The sequence below is a fragment of the Apus apus genome, chromosome 2, assembly GCF_020740795.1.
Source record: "Apus apus isolate bApuApu2 chromosome 2, bApuApu2.pri.cur, whole genome shotgun sequence".
In the NCBI taxonomy this organism is placed as follows: Eukaryota; Metazoa; Chordata; class Aves; order Apodiformes; family Apodidae; genus Apus; species Apus apus.
In genome coordinates, this window is record NC_067283.1 from 121,563,264 (window position 1) to 121,585,319 (window position 22,056).

The following is a 22,056-nucleotide window of genomic DNA, read 5'->3' on the forward strand; positions in this document are numbered from 1 at the left end:
CATCCTAGCCAGAGGATGAAGGAGTATTTTTTCCTTGTAATGGATTTTTCAAAGCTCCCACTAAAATACCCAGCCCACATACAGAACCCTGACTACCAAAATGCAGAAATTCCTCCTTCTCCTGTATTTCCACTAGCATGGAAAGAGAGCTAAAGGACCACAGAGGCAACAGCTGTAGTTGCCTCATCTACTTTCTTCCAATGTTGAAATCTCTTTTCTCTAATACAGTATTTTATATTGTTTATCAGTCACTGGTCCCATCCCTCTGCAAGAGCAGTTAAGATATATAACATGCCTATTTTAAGCATGGCAATAGCAAAGTCAGGCAACTGAAGTGTTGTCAAGTGTGCCACAGTAATGTCATGCTTCTTACTGACTGAAGTAAGTTAGAGTTGATGTCAGAACTGTGCTATCATTTACTCTTGAAAAAAGAAAAAACAAAAGAAAAAAACCAAAACAAAAACAAAAATTGAAAGGGCAAACAACAAAAAACCCCAAAACAGGCACACAGAAAGGTGTAAAGGAAATCTACATCTATGACAACATATCATGGTTTAAACAGCATTCTGGCTGAAAGCATTCCCTCCTTAGAGTCCTGATGCTCCTTCCCCCTTCTGATCATCTCAAAAAAAGACTATAGCTCTTCTGAAGAAGTGGCCTAGACACAAATGGCTTTTCCAGCAAGGCAGTCTATAGCTTTCACTGAACAACCAACCACTGGCAGAGGACACAGTCATGAAACGTAAGGAAAAAAGATAGGAAAATTTTCACACAGGACAGCCCAGACATGGTCGGGAGCACTTCAAGTCAATACAAATCAACACATGACACACAAAATAGTTGGGTATTTGCTGCGTATTGGAAAAATACAAGCTTAATGAAAAAAAAAGTAATTCCAGTCTGGCTAAAAACAAAAATGCAAATTAATAACATGTTACAAAAAAACTTAATGATTTCTATATGCTGGCAAAGCAGAATGGGAGTGAAAAATCAATCTGCACACATTTTAAACTCATAGAATACAAACTCAAACTTTTTGAACAAAGATACTTTTGAGAAGCAAAACAAAGCCAGTCAGACTGAGTGGGGAACTTGTTCCTTCCATTCCTCCTAATGGGCTGCATATCAAATTAAATGCCCCAAAACAGCTCCCTATAGGAGTTTTCCTAGAAAATGCCTGGCTCTGGACACTGCACAGCTGCATAGAACATAACAATCTTCTTTGATGCAAAAGGTTTCAGTTTTGCATCACATTGTAGCAACTGTGCAGACAGCACATAATCAGACCATACTTTGCTATGAAACATAAAAAAAGAAATATTACGTTTAAATTATAAACAAAATACTAAATATTGCCTGCTTCCAGCAAGTGTCAGCTCCTAACTGCAGTCCTAGCTTGCTGGCCTTACCAATTCTGTATGACATGTAAAGCCCACTTAATTTAAAACAAGTTTAAAGACTAATATCTAATACGTCAGCTTTCAGGATATTTCTTCCCCATCTTATTTTGTTCAAGGGAAAAAGGAGATAAAAGACATGATGCAGATTCTCAGGAAGCACAACCTTGATCTCAACTCCCAGACTTGTGATTGGAAGCTAAAGCTCCATGTGTAGATACTTAAAATTTGAAAATCTGAATGTTTTCATTAAAGACTTCATAGCTAATTTCACTGTAAAGATGATTTCTAAACATGCAGTTAATACTTTAAAAAAATGCTGTAGATATCCTCTTCCAACTACAGTATTTTTGTAATAGTTCAAAAAGCCATCAATGCCTAAGAACCACTGATAAATTCTAGGCATTTCTCCAAACACAGGATATCTGTAAATGCCTTTGCAGTTAATTCTTGTTGCCCTAAATGCCATTTCCTCCAATTTGGTTTATATGAAGAGCTTAATCAGTTCTAATATGAACCTCAAGAACTTTGTGGATTCAGATAAGATGCTCCAAGTGCCTTAATAGCTACTGCTGCTCTTCCAGAGGGAGTTAATAATTGAATCATAAAGCCTTTACTAAATGGACTGTCTCAATCCCAGAGAATGCACTAAAATCCTGTGGTGTTTCCTGGAAGACAAATTCCCACAAATAGTGAGGAAAAATCTCATGCCTCAGTCCTCATTCTTGAATGTCCTGACTTTCCATAATCCATCACTAGTAGGTTTGAAAATGGTTCTAGACTAACCCTTCAGAACCCTTTCTACTACATTACATTTTCAGCTTATTAAATCCATGACACATATTGGTGATTAAATTGAACTGTCTTACAAGTCACCTGCTTTATAATTTAGACCTCGGAACATTAAAACTGATTTTATTTTGAAGGATATTGGGCCTCAGACTGCCATCAGAAGTTGTATATACTACACTTCTAATTTCTTAGGAACAAAAATGCATTCATCTTGAAAATTATAACAAATTGCTCCCAATGTGCAAAAAACTATGCACATAAATACTATCCAAGATCAGAAAAGCAAAGTTCTTTGCCAGCACTCAAAACTAAGACTGGCACTCATTTATAGGAGAGTATTTTTTTGCTTGTTTATCACAAAAAATTCTCTAAACCAAACTGAGAACATGGCACCTTCAGTCAAAGGTCAAGATTTCCAAAATAGCCAAATGATGACTTGGTTCTCAAAAACATGTGTTTTGATTAACAAGGCTGTCAAAAGTGTCCAACCTGACCTAAAGAATTAAAACACCACATCACAAATTTATCATAACCAGTATCAGCTCAAACTGAGGAGCTTATACTAAGATGAACTAGAGCTGGGTGTGTGGACTGGATACCTAATATGCAAGAGATAAGAAACCGTGAGGCAGAAACAGCAAGGGTTACGAACCAAGGTATTAAAAGCAGAGCAACATTAACTGAGATCAAAAATAGCTGGAGACCTTTTTTACAAACCCTCCCTGAAAGCATGATAAAGAGCAACTAGGAAGAACACTATGTACTTACAGGAAGCATAGGTATCTTTAAGAAACTTCTATCAGGTACTTGGGTAAAATAGTTGCTTTTGTTTACCATACAAAAAATGCACTGAAACATAAAACCACCTTCTCAAACTTTCTAGGTTCTTTTTAGCATACCATTACATTATCAATAACTGAGAACACTCAAAAACATTTAATTAATTTATTTTTCTTTTCAAACAGAAAAGATTCATTGTAAGAACTCCTCACTCTACTTACTTTGGATCTGGTGGTCCATCTGACAGGGGCTTCATAGAGAGTTTACACAGTGACCTGAATACAAGGAAGGCATCCTTTTGTAAAATGTGGGAAAACTTAGCACCAGGGGTAGGTCCTGAAGAATTTCCAGATTCCTAAAGAAGTTAACATATTTCAGTATTCCATTTTGCATTAGCAGGGTGTGTAGGGAAATCCCCACCTCCTAGCAACAAGAAGTTAACATATTATACAAATAAAACCAATTCACTATAGCTTTATGGTCTCAAGACTAAACTAAAACAAAACAAAATACCCTGCATTCCAGTTAAAATGAACAAAATCATCAATAAAAACTGCCATCTCAGTAAAAAGTCAAAATTAATTAAAGACTGTAATGAAATTAGGTAGGTCAACTTTAAGGAAGGTAACTTGCAATGTATTACCTTCAGGCAGTTTCAGTAGATAACTAGTTTAAAAAAAACAGCTTGATATTTTAAGAGAATGTGAGTAGTGACATATCTGTGACATGATAAATCTGTTAAATTTCTATGGTACAATAATCACTCCTATTACTAAGTTTTTTCAATTCTGTATCGTTGTTCCTTATATAAACAATATGTTCAATATTAATTTTCTATTTGTATGACATACATGACTGTAGCTTTTTCAGCTTAAGCTCTATTATTTCCAAACCTAATTACTCTCTACACTTTGATTGCAAATATCCTGTCAGTTGATAGTGCATACATGCCAAGATCTGATACAACAGAGTATATTTTGACATTGTTTTTGTTAAGGAAAATGAAATACTCTCAGATACAAAACTTTATCTGACATCATTGCAGTAAGGTCACGCTATAGACTTGTAATTTCTATTTATGCTTTGAGAAGAGCACATTGAAATTATACAAGCATGTCTATAATTGGGTATGTTCTTCACTACGTATATCGAATGCTAGTTTTATAGTTTCTTGGGAGCACTTCAAAAAACACAAAACTAAGTTCTCTAATCTTGGAACAGTGTACCCTATGGTGCAGCTAAAAACATGCCAGGATAAAAAAGGCATCATATGCAAAATTTACTTACAGAAATTAAACTTAAACAGGGCAGTAGAATAGAATAATGCTCAGAACACGACTTAACACTTGAAATTTATCAGAGTAACTTACTTTATGTAATTACATTAAACACTTTTCACAAGTGCTGGGCAATGCTTAAAATATATTACTATTTTTCAGTATTTCCTAATTTGTAACTGCCTGTACCTGAGTATCGTTGGAAGAGACAGATAATCTGTCATCAGGTAAAGATGGTGTATAAGCAACAGAAATTGGAGTCCCTGGAATTCCATTTGCCTGAATGTTTTCACTGTCACTGCCATCCTCTAATGTTACAATTGTGCCATCACCACCTGCAGTGCCTTCCACATCTATCAGAAAAGATGTAAAAGTTGTAAGAAAATGTTACATATGAATGCAAATTAAAAAAGCTTTTGAATCTAACATTTAAATACTAAAAAAAAATCAGAGGCAAAGTATCGTACGGAACAGCTTAAGGCAGAATTTACATGACATTATATAACTAAAAAAAATTTCAGATAATTTTAATTCTCACTATTGAAAATGACAATAAATAATTACTTATAACTTTACTTTTCCAGGTTCATCATCTACCAAGTTCCCACAAAGTACTAAGGGGAAAAAAAAATAGTTGCTGATCTGATATACACTTTCCTCCAAACTGAAAAATGTAGCTACATTGTTACTACAGAGACAGGCTCCTCTGTGAAGAGCTTATGTGGAAACAAAACAGGAAAATAAAAGGAACAAGAATTTATATTTTAAACCCAGAATTAGTCTCCAATATAGAGAGTGTAAATTGATGTATGAAATCTTGTCCATTTTACTGTTAAATAATGCACAGCTAAGGTCAGAAAAATGTCACTGTTTTCTTCAGAGCAACTTATTTAAATAATGATGTATTTAGTTAAATGTTCAGAAGTGATAAAAAAATTGCTAATGTCAAGATTCACACTGCAGTTGCTATTGACTAGACAGATATTAATATAATACCTCCAACTACTATGTTCACCATTTCCTGCACAATTCTTTCTACAATTTCTTGTGCCTTCTCTTCACAGTCATTGCTTTCACCATCATAGGTTTCTCCGTCAGCTTTAGAAAGATCTTCAAAAACAAAACCAAAGCCAAACAAGTATTAATGAGAAACTCATAAGTTAAGGTGATATTTTATGTGCATTTCGTACTTAAAAACTCAATTAAAAATCTATTAATAGGAGAGTATACGTTAACAGAGTGTTTGGATGCTTTGAAAAAAGTATTTGCAGATCCATAAGGATTCCAATGTAACCTGTAATGGTAATTAATCCACAGGCCTATGCCAACAAAAGACATAAATTTTGCATTTTAATGTACGTTAAACACTGAAAACCTGTTTTGAGATGTCATTGTCAAAAACTTTCACAATATTACACAGGTGCAAAGAGCAATCTTTGCTACAGGGACTACAAAAAAAGTGTAGGACCAAAGGATACCCATGATAAAGTGTAACAATGGTAACAAGGACAACAGCTGTTTCACATTTGTAACTATTTCAAAATCTATGCCTGTCTCCAGATTTCAGAGAGGGGAAAAAAGACAATCCTCAAGCCTTTCTTTTAACAGACCTTTTCCCTCCCTCCATGAAACAGAAATACACACTGATTACTTTCTGCTGCTGTGGCTTGGTCAGCTTCTGTCTGTTCATTTTCAGCACTAGAAATATCAGATCCATTTTCTGCTTCTATATCTTCTTGAAGATTCTTGTCCATGTCACTTGTGCTATGGTCAAGCTCTCTCTCATGTTCTTTGGACAGCTGATCAGTCTGTGCTGGAATGTGTCTCAATTGAGGTGACTCAGGCTCATGATGGCTTACTGGAGACTGCTGTAAATGGTGTTGCTGTCTGTGTCTTTCCTTTTCCATCTGTTTGGCTTCCTGAAGCTGCAAAAACATTGCAATCATGCAAGAATTTCATTCTCAAAAAAACCCCAATGAGCTGTATGCATACTGTATACGTTATTTTATAAACATGAAATCTCTGTTGTCTTCACTCACAAAGTGCTTTGTTCTAACAGTTTAAGAAAATGCATCCTTTGTATTATTATAAATAATTTTAGTATCTCAGGATAAACCTTTGCAAGAGGGCTGCTTCCCACCTATGCACATTACACTTAACCATGCCTTCACTGAGGAAGAGGGAGGTCCAAACTACACATAGTATAAGACCAAGAGTCTTCTGCCTGTCCTATAAGGAAGTTCAGCAAGGAGATGTGACAACATACAAGGACTACATGGAGAAAACATCAAGGCAGATTTTTTTTTTTTTTTTTAAAAGCTCTCACAAAGAGAAATACATTAGAGAACTTAAAAGAGTCTTTTGTTATCCTACAAGCATGTGGTATTAATGGAAAGAATAATAAAAAAAAAAAGAAACTAACTAAACATTCAAGGGAAAAAAAAAACACAAAACCAAAACAAAATAACAAAAAAAGGAGTTAAAACTGAAAAGAACAGCACTTCAAAAACTAGTGCTAAAGACAGATCCTCAGGAAAAAATTATCATACTTAAAACTGTAAGCCAAAGACTATTTTAGCTTCATGGTTCCTTGATCTGGATTCCCTTGAAATGGCAGAATTTCTGTGACTTGTCTAATAGATTGAGAAAACAGTCATTAAAGTCAAGCCAAAGCAGGGTGTCCTTTGAGGCGATAACCTAAGGACGGGCTTTCTATCCTTGCAGAGCCTAGTGTTTATCAACAGTTTTGGTAATGTTTTATATGTTATTTTGGCTACTGTGATTTCAGCTCTTTACTTTTCCACTTAAAGCTTTCTACACTGCATCTTTTGGGGTGCTTCAGATCCCCAAGAACATACTACCTTTCAAATTACAGCTCAAGTAATTCCTTCTAGCATTGATTTGCTACCATATTAAAAAATCTGCCCTGAGTGTGCAAAACAAGCAGACTGCTGATCAGCTTGCATAAAGACTAGACTTATAGTCTGGCAAAAATGAAGGCTTTCATTGTAGCATAACAACAATATTACACTTCTGTATTAACTTGCCTAAAAGGACAGTAACTGCACAGATTTCTCAAAGCGCTCTGGTACTGCATGGCTTTTGCCATGAATTATCATAAATATGACCTCTCAAAAATCTTTGAAAGTGATGGTACCATGTATCAATACGCAGTTGCTTCTGAGACAAAAGTATCTAAGAAGATACTACATATTCTTAGAGTTGGTAGTAATACAGCAGAATTACATCTAACAGTAGCTAGGAATTTGACCAGTTCTCAAATCTGGGCATCTGCTTTTTGGTTCGCTGGGGTTTGGCTGTTCGTTTTTTTAAATAGGAATTAATACAATTACTTTGCCTTATTGATATTTATTATCAGCAGTAGAAGGCACAGGGCATATACTGGGGTCCCTGTTGACAACTCACAATAGCAATTTCAGTGACATGTATGTTAGTGGCTACTACACATTAAAATGTTTAAAAATGTAAATTATTACATGACTAGCAAGGTTTTTTGGTTTGTTTTGGGGGTTTTGTTTAGTTTTAACCATGGATTACTTCTTCATTGTTTATCATCACAACAGCACTGGAGCATTTCACTAACACTAATGTATTCCATATGCACTCTTATGCAGGTAGTGCAGCATCTCTTGACAGCCTGACAATAGAAACTGAATGGACACAGAGGACTAGCACAAGAAGTTTAAATCCTATACATCATCCCCAACCCCTAAAAACACATTTTACACCCTATTTAAGAGGGCAAAACACAAAAAGAAGGTAAGATACCAGATCCTTTTTATTCCAAAAGTAATCAAGTTAGGAAAGTAAAAAAATTTAATAATCATGACAAAATGAAAATAAATCTCTCAAGCTGGTTTGCTTTTAAGAGCTACTTTCTATATAGATCACGGAGATACTCACTGCTTGATTCTCCATACGTGCAAAAATGACATTCAGCATTTGTGTTAGAGTGGCCTTGGCTGTGGTTTGATTTATGAGATTTTTGCTTGCTAGATAAATATTGTAACATGTTCTTACAGCCTGTAGCACGGTTCCTTCGTGAATTTCTATATGTTGAGATGTTACTGCAGTGAGCAAAGCCTAAATAAATAAACAAACACACACATATGTATTTCCCAGTAAAATATTTTCTTGTCAACCAAATTAGTAATTACATACGTTGGATTACTTTTAAACTGTAACTAAGCACAGATCTTGAACTGCAGTTCCATTAAGTTTTCCCATGTACTCTTGTTGCCATATTGGAACATCATAAATAGCAGTTATATTAAATTGAGAGTGTTTTCAATCAATGTATCTAGGAAATGTATGTTTCATAGCATATAACAGCAAGAAGTAACCAATGGAGTTACTAGACAGGTAGCTACTAAGTCACCACAGAATTTTCTAGACACAAAACATGACCAACAGACTACCTGTTAAAATCTGGAAAGCAATCCAAAGGGTTAAAAGTGGTTTTACAAATAAATACAAATGTGAAAAACAAAGACTGAATATGAGATTAGACAGTTATATGTGGGACACCTACCCTTTCTAAACTCTCTTTGGGTAGATGCTAGAATATCTGAAGAAATTAACTTCTTTCCATTTGAGCTAGTATCTGCTTCTCTTTTTTCACCAAAAATACGCAACTAAACCTCTAAAAGATCACGTAACAAAGAAATAAGGAACATGTTATCTTTATGTGAGAAAGAGACAGGCTGAAGTAACTCCTTTGTGCCACTTTCTGTCTCCTTATCAAATTCCTAACCACCCAAATTTAACACCTGAAAGTAGAATTTTAACTTCCATCTCAATTCAGCAAAATCTTAAGGTGTGTTTTCCCCAGCTTTTAATGATATGAGACAATGCCTCTTAGTAGAGAAAGGTGACAAGGCTACAGATGGATTATGTGATATTTTAATTGGCTTAACAGCCTGAATTTTGTAAGTTTCTTCAGTATGCTTTTTCTGACTACTAGGCTTTGGCTCTTTTCACACCATCTGATAAGAAGGTGTGGAGGTGAAGAAATATTGACACACACACAGACATACCTCTTTAACATATTCAAATTCACTGAATAACTATATCTTCTTTGCAGACTGAGAAATCAGTCTCTCCAGCAGGGCATCTACTTGCAGGCATCTAACTATTGAAGAGTTAATCTTCATTACAGAGGTCCTGACAGTCACTTCTTTGGTTTTCTTTCCTACTCAGGCATTAGAGATAATGAACCCTAATGACTACTATACATTTGTAAACTGACAAGAATCTTTAACTTTTATCTTTTGGTAGTATCTTTCATATTCCTTCCAATTTAGATCCATCCTTACACCATTAGTCACACTTCATGTCTCAGGGCCATTTCTTCTCCTCTACTATCACAATCTAGCAGAGATATGAAAACAGACATGAGAGAAAGTATTTTACAATTACTGGCTGACACCATCCTTAGTAGCTTTCATTTAGGGCTCAAACTGAGTGCATGCCCTAAATGTCAACTCATTTTGTATCATGGAAGAGTACATCATTACTACAACTGGCATGACAGCAAATCCTGACAAACCACAGGTTACAATCAGGAGCAGTCCTGCCCCTCTGAAACCCTTATCAACTCAGATATTTGCAAACTTATCCTTCCCTTTCTCTACTTTATCATCAGATTAGTCCTCAGTCTCACTCTATGAAAAAACAGCTATTAGGTCCAATGCAAGAGAAAGGTGATGGATGAGTTGAAGACAACCACCTTAGCAATAGGCCTCAGTTAAGCAGAATTATACAAAGTCTTGAACTTCTACACATCAATGCATGTCCCTGAGAGGTGAAACAACAAAAGCTCTGACTTCCTTTCAGTCATACACTCTTACTGCTTACTTTGCAACAGTTCTGGGGCATGAAGCCACCTATGCTATTTTAAGGGCAATGCCTTAGTACAATTAAAACCAAAACAGAACAAAAAAACCCCACGTACTTTTCTGGTGTTTGTTTTTTTTTTTTTTTTTATTTTCTGTTCTAAAAGTGGTTTTAGCTGATCCAGATTCTTAAACGTATGCCAGGCCATGAGATTGAGTAGAACAACATCTAGGAACAAAACCCAGACAGAAAAAAATGCTTGCCTGCAGAGGTCAGAACAGCAAAGCTACCACAGCAGCTCTGCTGACTATGGAGCTGCAGCATTAGGTTGTTCTTTTCTACCATGGTAAAGATTTGCTGTTCAAGGCTTATTGCAGCTGAGTTCCCACTCCTTGTCACACTTAGCTCATCTGTTTTCATCCAAATATCTTCAGCGTGAGCTAAGGAGTGATGATTACAGAAAAGCCTACTTTCCTGTACTCCTCCCCTTTGCTGTTCTTCAGGCACAGAAAGAAACCTTTCTAAAAACATGACTGACTTTTGGAAAAACATAGGAGACTTAAGTCCTTAAACCACAAAGCAAAAACGACATCAAATAACCTTTACAGATAAATGACTTTTCAATGAGCAACTAAAAAAATAACACAGAATGCAGTGATATAGTTCTCCATACAACATTTTCTTTGTGAGCAAAGGGTAAGATTATGCTTTTTATCATTTTCAAATTATTCAGTCAACTGTGTTACACATTTACAATAACTTTAAAAGATTTACGTTTACCCAACTTCATTTACCAACTTCAAAGACCTACGTAAATACACTGTAAGAGTATGAAAAATAGAAAAATACAGTGTTTGCTTCCAACCGGCTTTCACAATCAAGACAATTATTTAAATCAACAGTGTCATCCTAGATTCTGCACCAGTAACAACAATTCATTAATTAACACTTAGTAATTGATTAAAATTAGTCTTTTTTCTATTTAACATCAATTTTAAGAAAAAACAATCCATATTCAAATGCATGTGGTCAGTTACCAGCCCTGAAACACAATGAAGGGTTATGACTGTGGAGACTGCAGAAACAACAGAACTATATTCTAGTTTCTCCTATGGAAGATAATATTTATCACTGGAAAGCTGGGTGTTCAAAAGGAACTAGAATCTAATATGGAATTAAATGGATATGTATTTTGCATGAAAACATTACCTTTCTCTAAAAAACGCAACTGCAAAATGACAGGACAGCATATTCAGCATAAGTAACCAGTCCTGGCCATTAAGATGAAAGCCTCAAAATACAAAGCTTCAGAAATAAAACCTCCTGCTTCATTACTATAAATTTAATTCTCAAATAATTCCAGAATCCACAAAAAAATAACACCACTTCTACATGGTATTGTGGATGATTAAGTTATTTTGATAGCATATCAAAGTACTGAAACATAATAGGATATGGAACCAAGTATGTTTTTTCAAGGAGTCTTCTCAATTAGGAATCTGTTTTCACACAGGTTTTGTAAATTCTGTCAAACCTGTCATTCTCCTTATTCCTCAGAATTAGTTAGCTTTCACAGTCTTCCCACTTTTTAATCCAACAATGAGTTGTCCTCTATTTTTAGTTAGTTTCAAAAGGCACCCTATGCAAGCAGTGTTTGATTCAACACTCCTTCACCCATGGACACAGGTCATATTGACAGTATGACTAGTTCTAAAAAGGCATATAAAGGCATCGACCTTATGAACAGTCCATTGTACATGGAAGACTCAAAGCGGTCATGAAAATAGCATTCAACTTTTCAAACTACTGCTATCAAGCACACACAAAACTCTTTCTTTGCCAAATAATAACAAACACTGACTATACAGCAGACAAGGAAAGAAGACACAGGTAAGGATAAACAGTTGATCTCATGTCCCTTCCTTCTTCATCCCTGTTCTTTCTTCATAGATTTAAAACCAAACAAATTAATTTTCGTCATAATTGTAGTTCTTCAGGAAAAAAAGAAAAAAAGGACAGACAGAAATGTAAACAGAACTTCTACTAAAATCTCTGCGGGTGTCAAGAGGAAGTTTGCACACACACGCACCACAAATGCCATAGTATCCCTAGCAGAGCAAGCCTGAAGACAGAAATGTTCAATCAAGGGAGGTTGTTTCAAACATAATTTGAATAAACAATTTGCAATAGACACAGAAGCCTAATTACTTCCTTTTTTTCTGCCCTAGCAATCCGCACCATAAGAACTGAACAAGAACTTGCATGGCTTCCCATCAAAACTATACCAAAACAAACTAAGCTACAAGACGGAAGAAAGGAAAAGGCCAATTTCCCAGTCTGGTTCATCATGGAGTCTGCAGATTAAGAACATGGGGATTAAAAAAAACGAGAATATGCAAGCAGAAATAGTAGCAGAAAAGGTAAACTGGCCACCAACTGTCAGAACATACTTCTAAGCTTAGATAACTAAAAGAGACAAATTACATTCCTCAGTATCAGCAAGATTATTTCCTTGGTAGTCAACCAGAATGTCTAAGTGGCTCTGGTTATTGGGAACCCGCTTACGATGATTCCACCAGTGCAAAGCCATCCAGTAAGCAGCAAACAGACCATGTGCTAACTCTGACCTAATGCCAGCTCCCAGATCTTAGTCTGAGGGTAGCATGCTATGTAATGGGTATCCATCCAGCATGCAGAAGCAAGATAACCCTCCAAGAAGGTGCCTGAGTGATCACAGCTCTCAGTTTTTATGATGGTGTTGGTGACGCAGCTGTGCTGCAGGAACACTGCTTGTGTTGTGAATTATAACCTGAGAGTGCCAGCACAGCAAGTGGGAGACCCAGGTCCCCTGCCTGCTATCTCCCTGATGGAATTAAAAATCTTCAGAGAACATACTAATCACCAGGACCACAGAAGAGTCTGAAAAGACACATGATCCATCCTACAAACCATACTGGAGAAGGAGCATCCACACTCAGTCTACAACTGAAGATTTATGAAGCCTAAGGGAATACAATTGACTTAGCATTTTCATTATTCCCCCCAAAGAAAGTAAAAAAATCTGGGGTTTGCTAAGGTTATTTCTAATTTTCATGCTTTTTATAGTGTCCAGTGTACTGGAGAAATATAGAGTCAAAAAGCCAAAACAGTACTCTCCACTTTCACAGACATTTTAACATGGCTATTAGCTAAGTCTAAACAGTCAAAAAAGGAAGGCACTAAACACATTTTTGCATACTTAATGCATTTTACAGTTATTGAAGAATTTACTTTCTCAACTATTTTCTTGGACAGAAGGAGTATCAGCTCAAACATAGTCACCTTTAGGCAGGGAGGACTGGAAAAAAAAGCATGTGGAGAGAAGGTGTTACAGTGAGAGAGAGAAATCATGGTTTCAGTCACTTAAAAGTTTAAAACAACAAGAACTTTGCAAAATGAAAGATTACTTAAATGCTTGGGCAAAACAAAACAACAAATCAAAACAGCAGCATAAACCAACATTTGTAGTAACTATCTGCTGGAGAAGTGGAGCATCAGGAAAAAGGAAGATTTCAACTGCGAATAGGAGAACAATCAACCTGCTTTGCAGCAAAACAAATAAATACAATCTGAAAGAAAAATCAACACCTCATGACACATACACAAGAATACAAAGTAACAAACACTACATTCCACAAAACTAACTTTAACTGTGTTTTTCACTACTGCTTATCATCACATCTGTTCAAAGACTATTGTTACAGGTATTTCCACTAAGTGGCTAACTTTTATTAGTTGGCATAATGATTTCCATAATAAATACCCATAATTAATGGGTGCAATCAGAAAATGGCAAAGGTTCCCCAGAAACACTTATTTGTACAAAGTCCATGTGCAGTGTTTATACAAGCTATGGAAAGAAACCTTAGACCTCCTTCAAGCAAAAGTCTAATGACTCAGCAGCACAAAGCTACCATGGTAACAACTGACTGCCAGGTCTAATTGCATTTCATAAAATAATTCCCAAATGGATTTAAAAATCTGCTGCTTAATTACCATCTTCCCTACTGGGAGTACAGGATTATTTCATAGTAATTCTCACAATTAGAGAGCTCCACCCATCTGCTGTGAATGAAATTTCACCCAGCGGTCTAAGCACAAGACCTCAGGTCACAACCACGAACTCACTCAAAATGCAACAGGAGCAGGGAAAGGAGCCTAAGATAGGGAGTTTACATCTCAAACAAACAGGATAAATAAAATATTTTATTAAATAACATTACATTCACAAATTAAACACTTCTGCTTTTGAACTCTGAGGTCATGAATGTCTTCCTGCTATCACCACTAAAAATACTGGAAGTATTGATCAGATTACCTTTATTATTTGTAGCTGAACCCCTTCGTCTGTTTGAGGGCCTTGAAAACAACCACATATTGTCTCAATAATTCTATCAATTAATTTTTTTCCTGGAGCTGTACTGTCTGGAGCATTCCCTGTCAAGTGTCCATATGCTATAAGTTTCTGGAGAGGAGACAAAAAAAACCATAAATAGGATCTTAAAAATAAGTCAGCTTTTAATTTTAATAAATAATTTCATTTGATAGCTCTAACTTGCACAAGATTAATAAAACCAGTACATTTTATCCCAAGTCTCATAAAACATTATTAATTTTTTTAAAGGCCCTGCAGATTTATTCAGCTTTCACTCAGCAACTGCAATACAAAGTTTGTCAGCAAACTTAACATTAAAGCTTTTGTTAATCAGTTAACAATGTTTTACAGCAAGCAGGATTCTAAAAACTAACTCGCATCACACAAGTCTTCATACATAGTCAGCACACAAATGTTTTTAATAACAAATAAACTGGCTACAGATGCTTTTTATTTAAGCTACTAGATAGTCTGTTTTTAAGGGCTCTATAATCACTTTCTCTCCCTAGGGCTTTGATATTTTGAAGGTGAATTTATTACAGAACTAACTAAATCATCTTCTGAACACTTCAGGCACAAGAGAATTTGCAAACTGCCATGGCCCACCTTCTTAAAAATGCACAGAGCAACAAGGCATCACAGGGCAACACCAAGTGCCTGTGAACGTAAATGTATTAATTGAGTTCACTGTTGTTGGGCTGCTAAGGAGAAGTGAATAGCTAAATTCTATGCTGCAGGCTTTGTTCTGAAAACATTACAGAGACCAATGAGTTTTGAGAGAACAGACAACTCACACTGAAAATATTTTACTGCAATTATAAATAGCAGAAAATGAGTTTGGCAATTATTTACTTGCTGTGTTAGTTCCACCACATAAACATGAAAACAGGTAGTTGCACGCTAATGTTCTAAAGCTCATCCAAATATGTCTGTGGTAATACGAACAGACATAAACACACATACCCAGTACATAATAAATAAGACATAAATTCACTTTTTGTCAGAAATATATTAAAATCGCTTGTGTGTGCAGTAAAGTAAAATAATATAAAAACAATTACATTCTTTGTTACATACAATTGTCCTTCTCCTTCAAACCAACAGAAATGGTAGCTGACAATAAAAGTTCTTCTTTATACAGACCTGTAAACAATCTAGAGATGTACTGACAATCCTGGGGCACTTGGACTGGCACGCCAATTCAAACGGCAGGAAGTATTTGTCTGCTTCAATGAAGCTTGTCTTGGATTTCACAGGTGGAAGAGTGCTTGAACCAGGCTTTGCTTCTCCATGAGGGGGACTAAACAGAATGACTGTATTAGTACGCTGTAAGTGATCACATAAATAGTTCTCACCAATGTTTATGAATTAAATAAAAAAGCAAGAAAATTAACATTAGGAAAGAATAACTTCTGTGAAGTTAACACAATGGCAATATGTTTGTATAAATATTCTTAACAGCTGTTATACTTTACCTGATCAGTAATGAAGTCAGATGAACTGACCCATTTGCACACTAAGTAGATATTCAGTAATTGCTCCTGGTTTGAAGGCATAAAGACTTGCTGCCCCCGAAAACTGGAAAATACTCCCTTTGCTTGGTTGGTGAAGGCAGAAGGGAGAATGGGAAATTTATTCAGCATAATTTCCACATTCCATGATATTTCCCAGAGAAGTCTAGGCAGAAATTTTACTACAAGAACAGATAAAAATACAACTCGCCAAAAATATTTGTCTCTTCTCCTCCCCCCACAATTTCTCCTGAAAGGTAACATAATACTTGAGTAGTTCTTATGATTCAAGTTTGCTCCAGTGCTTTACAGAAAGTACATCTATTTTGAAGACTAAACCACAGCTGAACTTCAATCATAGACAAACTCAAAAAAACCAACAACCCAACCAACAACAAAAAAAAAGAAAACATGCCCAAAACTTCAGATAACTTTACAGAATTTAAAAGTACAGTGGTTACCAGTGTATCTCACTTGGGCAATGTACCTGAATGACTAACCATACAAAATTTGAGAAAATCATTAACTGTTGAAGTCTTACTGCTTACATCACCTTTAGAAAGGGCATGCTCATTAATACTTTTCTAAAAAGGACAATTAAGAATGGTTATTTTGTGTTTGTGTGCATTATTGCAGTTTGCCTTTGAAAGCACAATGTTTGGATTTTACTTTTCATAGAATGGCTCATCACTTCTATATAAAGCATTCCTGAACTTTTTTGTGCACACACACATATATATATATATATATATCTTTACATAAAGGGTAAAGAACATTGTTGTACACAGACTTGGTAAGTGGTATAATGAAAAAAATAGTGTAATTTCATATTCTGTAGTGAAGGATTACAAAATTAGTGCAGTAATTCAAATAGATCTTTACAGAAAAACTAATTTCAAATCCAGGCCCTGTTCATTTGTGGCAAAGTAAAGCAGAAGCTTCAAGGAACGCAGATGGTAGAAAATACACATTTTTTTCATGTTGCTGAAATAGAAGAAGGAACTGCTAAGAGCTTATTATAAAACCAAAGAATTAAAGCAGTCCCATGCATCATGGAGAAAGCCCTAAACTAAACAATATGATACATGATCACAATGCTTCAGCTTTTTAAGAATGCACTGTCCTTGAGAAGATGTACCTCATTCAAACAGCCCTCCTTGTTTAGGCTGCTTAAAAAGGGCACTTAAACTTGATAGTGAATAATTACTGTTAAGATTCTACTTTCTACTAAATAAGAATTTATGTCTATGTTGGTTTTTTTTCTGGAGAAGAGCAGAGGCTTGTTTTTCTGCTGGATGCGGAACAATACTTATTGCCCTATACTGTTTTGCTTGAAACAAAGCTCTTTTGGACAAAACCCAAATCAGAGTAAGTTGCAGAGGAAGTATATGATTCTTCTATGTTCTTAAACCTCTCTGAAATTTCTTCAGAGCTTTTCTCTGAGGAATGGAAGGGTGCTATCGCTTGCTCATGTCTTACTACAGACCAATCTCCACCTTCATCTAGTGATTATGTTTAGTGATACCATTAAAATTAGGTTAAAAGAGTAGTCTGGAGATAAAGCCAGCATTTTTCAGAAACAAGGAGCAGGCCATTATGAGATTCCAAAATTTAAGAACCTATGCCACAGCAAGCTACTGCAGAAGCTTGAAGCTTCTCTTAATTTCAGACTCTTTAATATTGCCCAAAATAATAAGTAAGGAAGATGGTGCTCCATTCGTCTCTGGAAATATAACTCAATAACCTCATCATATAGCTGATGATGGAAGGGAAGGGGATAGCACAGAGAGGGGAAAAGGAAACCTAAAAGTCCTTTTCTATTTAATGTCAGTCAATAAATTACTATTGTTTTGTTTTGATTTTTTTTTCTCAGCAGACTTTGAAAGCAGAAACTGTCCTCAACAATACTTTCTTCCACCAAGGCATATACCAAGCAAAAAGATTAAGAAATATGCTGATACTTACGTATCAGTCACAGAACAGGCTAATGTATATATCAATGAATTCTAAAAATTATTTTGGCAGCATTTGCTGTGTAATGGTTATAAAAATCAGCCTGTCCTTTTCTGTTCTGTTCCTCTACATCCCACTATGAAACGCTGGTTCTGACAAACAACAAAATACAAGCAGCACTTTTCCACGCAAAATTTCTGGGAGATGGAAATGACCTATTTTTCAATACACTCCAGATTAACTGTGAGATCAGTTTCCTTGAACAGGGACTGGAAAAACTTGAAGAATTATCACTAGAAGTCCCTCTGTTAGGATGTTTAAATCTCAATCACAGAAACAAGAGTTTGACAATAATTCAGTAAAATAAGAGGTTCCTGTAATGCGTGCCTTACAAAAACAAGTATTTTCTACTTCACCTAAAAGATTTGACTGTACAGTAAGAATAGGGCAAATCAATTCACAGTTACCAAGTCCAGCATATGCCTTCATAGCAGCAAAAGGCTGTAAGAATAGAGACAGCACTGAAGAAAAAATTAAATTACAATCTCTTTGGAAAATGTATGTTGGTTAAGACACAGAACATTATATCCCAAAAATCACAATTTCAAATATTAGCAGAACATAATTTAAGCACCCTAAAGTTCAGAAATGGCAGAACTATGCTTGTATATCTCATTAGAATTCCTCTCATTATTTTTAACACATTATTTAACTGTAAGATCAGATATTATTTTTCCTTATTCAGTGCACAGAAAACACCAGTCATTGAACATTTAATATTAATCATATTTTTTTCTTATCATTCTTCACAATGTTGACTTCTGCTTTATTTATTCTAAATAAAACCTATTATATTATATAACCTATTCTAAGCAAAACCTATTATAAAACCACATTATTACCTTCTGTCTAAGACTGTCTTGAGGTGCTTGGTGCAATATTATCTGAACGCTACACAAACATTAAATTTATTTTGATAACCTTACTATGAGCTGATGGTATTGGCTTTATTTTGCTGATGGAAACTAAAGCACAGTAACTTAGTTAGATGCACCCACTAATTTTTAGGTGTCAAATTTGATAAGCTGTGAAACTACATTATTCAGCATATTTGATATTAAATCATCCTTTTTGGTTTTTGAAACAAAGTTCCCACTGGCTTCCTTTCCAGCTAGAAGTACTTACACTTTCCAAGCCAAAACTTGTAGATTTCAGCTCAAATACCCAGGAGACAAAGCAGAAATCATTACCAGTCAATTTTGACATCTGTGATTTAAATGGTTTGCCTAAACCAGAAATTCAGTTACAGGGCAGAATGCAGGTCCCCAAGCAGCATTCATCTGCTGAAACCGTAAAAACACTTTCATCATCAGTTTCACCCACTGATGCCTTTCTTTCAACATGTGGTGTAAACAGTCTTCACCACACAACCCTGACTCATGGTTTGTAATGTGCACTGAGTGAGGAAGAAGATCCCATGGAACATGTAATTAAATACTAATAATGGATTCCACCATTTACCAATATTTAAAAATTTACTTGATAGCAGAAGAGTGCTGAATTTTCATTTTGGCTTCTACCTTCACCCATAGAGAAAATGTTTCCAGAAATCTGTATCTATTCCCTAACAAGGTTCTTTCCAGACACTCTTCTTTCATATTAACCTGTTCCTACTTCCTTACCCTAACCTGCTCCCCTTGCTCACTCACAGTTCAAGTCTTTAATTTGTATTCCAGGCTTTGCCCCCTCCTCTGAATCCACTTCAAGATCTTTTTAAGCTCAGGACCCTCCACCAACACTTTCTTTCTGTGCTATGCACAAAGACCTTTTCTATCTTTGATCACCATCCCTACCCTCTCTGGCCAGACAGTATCAGCCTGCTAAATTATCAGCCCTCTAAATTATCTTCTGCCCCTACTTCCAGTCCCTGTGCCTTGCACCATAAAATCAGTCACATAAGCAGCACTTTTAGCACATTTCCAGATACCACCAATCTTACAAAAGAGATTGAAAATGCTTTTCTGAGAGAGCCCACACTCCCAATGCAGAACACATTTTCAGAAGATGAAGTACTATTGCTCAATATGATGAACTATCACATACCTTTGCTTTTCTGTTTCAGCCTTTATTTCCTCTGTAAAATGAAACAAAGGCATAGTTATGGAAATGGAAGAAGAATCATAAATATAAAATAAAATAAGTGAAAATTATTGGAAAGCAAAACTATTTAGGTAAAACATATGAGACAAGGATAAGTTTAAAACAGAAAATACATGTGAATAAGCAGTTTCATAAGAGCTTCTGGTCTTCACCTGCATTGGTTGCAACCTGTATTTATAAATCTATATTCAAAACTTCATACTTAAATTTGCATTCAGTCATGCCAGCTAAACATCACATCCCTAGACTGTTTCTGCCCACACACTGGCAAGCTCTTTTCACAGCTCATGTACACAGAAATAACATGGAAAATGCAAATATTATTAAAACTATTAATCTGTCAATTCAGGATATACTGCTTGTTAAATGTAATTACACAGAAAAACAATAGAGAGACCACCATTGCCAATTCTTACAAAAAAACCTCATGACTCTTACTTATCTTTGGTTTTAAACAGTTAGACATCATAGTAATAGCTAAAGGGGAGGAAAAAAAAGTCTAGCACCTCTAATTCATACTATTTTAACATGTATCAAAACAGATGGACTCATAGTTCAGTGTGGTTGACAAGACACTAAGTAATTTCTTACAACACGTTTTAAAAGTTATTTTAAATTACCAAAACAATTCTAGGAAACATCTTCAATGTCAAGAGCACTTTTATCTTTATTCTCTAGTTATTTAGCAGATTTAAATAATAGGAAACTCCATAAAGACTAGGATTTCCAATGTTGCAGGAATACATTATTAAAATAATACATACAGGATCAAGTATGAAAACATATATATATACACACACACTAAGAAAAAATCTGAGGAGATGCATTTAATGTTAAGTCCTGTTCAACCATGCAATAATATAATCAACTAAAACAAACACTTTAGTGTGATTTTTGTGTACAAAACTTAAATGAGAGGCATGGATTGATTGTGACAAAAGAAAATGTAATATTTCTAACTAGGGTCCTATGCAACAAAAGCACACTTCGTCTGTGTCCTATCCCTCATTTACCATTTCACACAGTCATACTGATCCAGTTACAAAACACGTTCCTAAGTTTGATATTTTATCACAAATCACTACTATCAAATACGTTTACTAATAAGACTTGTTTAACATCAAGAAAAGTGTATGTACAGAATGCATGTCAACTTAAAATCTAAGTCTTATTTCTTATCCTGACTGATACAGGGAGAAAATTAGAAGGGCCAAATCCCAACTTGAAATTAATCTGGCTTCAGCTGTTAAAGATAACAGGCTGAGGTACTTACTGCCTTCTTTGCCTTAGTCTTTAGTACTAGGACCAGTTGTTCACTGGGTACCCAGTTCCCCAAGCTGGAAGACAGGGATGGGAAAAGAATGGAGCCCCCATAACCCAAGAGGAGATTGTTAGTGCTACACCGCTTAGATACACATAAGTTCATGGGGCCAGATTGTATCAAACCAAGGGTACTCAGGGTGGAAGTGCTCACTAAGCCACCTTTCATCATTTATGAGCAGTCCTGGCTAATCAGCAAGGTCCCAGTAGACTGGAGATTGGCAAATCACAGAATCACAGAATATTAGGGGTTGGAAGGGACCTTGAAAGATCATCTAGTCCAACATCCCTGACAGAGCAGGATCACCTAGAATAGCTCATACAGGAATGTGTCCAGGTGGGTCTTGAATGTGTCCAGAGAAGGAATCTCCACAACCTCTCTGGGCAGCCTGTTCCAGGGCTCTGTCACCCTCACAGTGAAAAAGGTTTTCATTATATTTCTGCGGAACCTCCTATGCTCCAACCGGCACCCATTGCCCCTTGTCCTATCATGGGACATCACTGAGAAAAGCCTGGCTCAATCCTCCTGACACTTGCCCTTCACATATTTATAAACATTGATGAGGTTGCCCTTCAGCCTCCTCTTCTCCAAGCTA

General features: G+C 35.7%; 1 protein-coding gene across 4 annotated transcripts in view; it reads right to left on the reverse strand.

The window, feature by feature from the left end:
• ARFGEF1 (ADP ribosylation factor guanine nucleotide exchange factor 1) overlaps positions 1 to 22,056 on the reverse strand; it is a 235,950-nt gene that overhangs the window by 181,795 nt on the left and 32,099 nt on the right. For 3 of the 4 annotated variants that reach the window (XM_051609824.1, XM_051609823.1, XM_051609826.1), the window contains exons 2-9: positions 20,084 to 20,114; positions 15,660 to 15,816; positions 14,460 to 14,606; positions 8,171 to 8,350; positions 5,898 to 6,171; positions 5,243 to 5,356; positions 4,436 to 4,599; positions 3,191 to 3,324 (exon numbers count right to left, since the gene is read on the reverse strand). In XM_051609824.1, coding sequence (XP_051465784.1) covers positions 3,191 to 3,324; positions 4,436 to 4,599; positions 5,243 to 5,356; positions 5,898 to 6,171; positions 8,171 to 8,350; positions 14,460 to 14,606; positions 15,660 to 15,816; positions 20,084 to 20,114 — 1,201 coding nt within the window. The remainder of the gene's footprint in view (positions 1 to 3,190; positions 3,325 to 4,435; positions 4,600 to 5,242; positions 5,357 to 5,897; positions 6,172 to 8,170; positions 8,351 to 14,459; positions 14,607 to 15,659; positions 15,817 to 20,083; positions 20,115 to 22,056) is intronic. The other variant, XM_051609825.1, reaches the window with a different exon arrangement.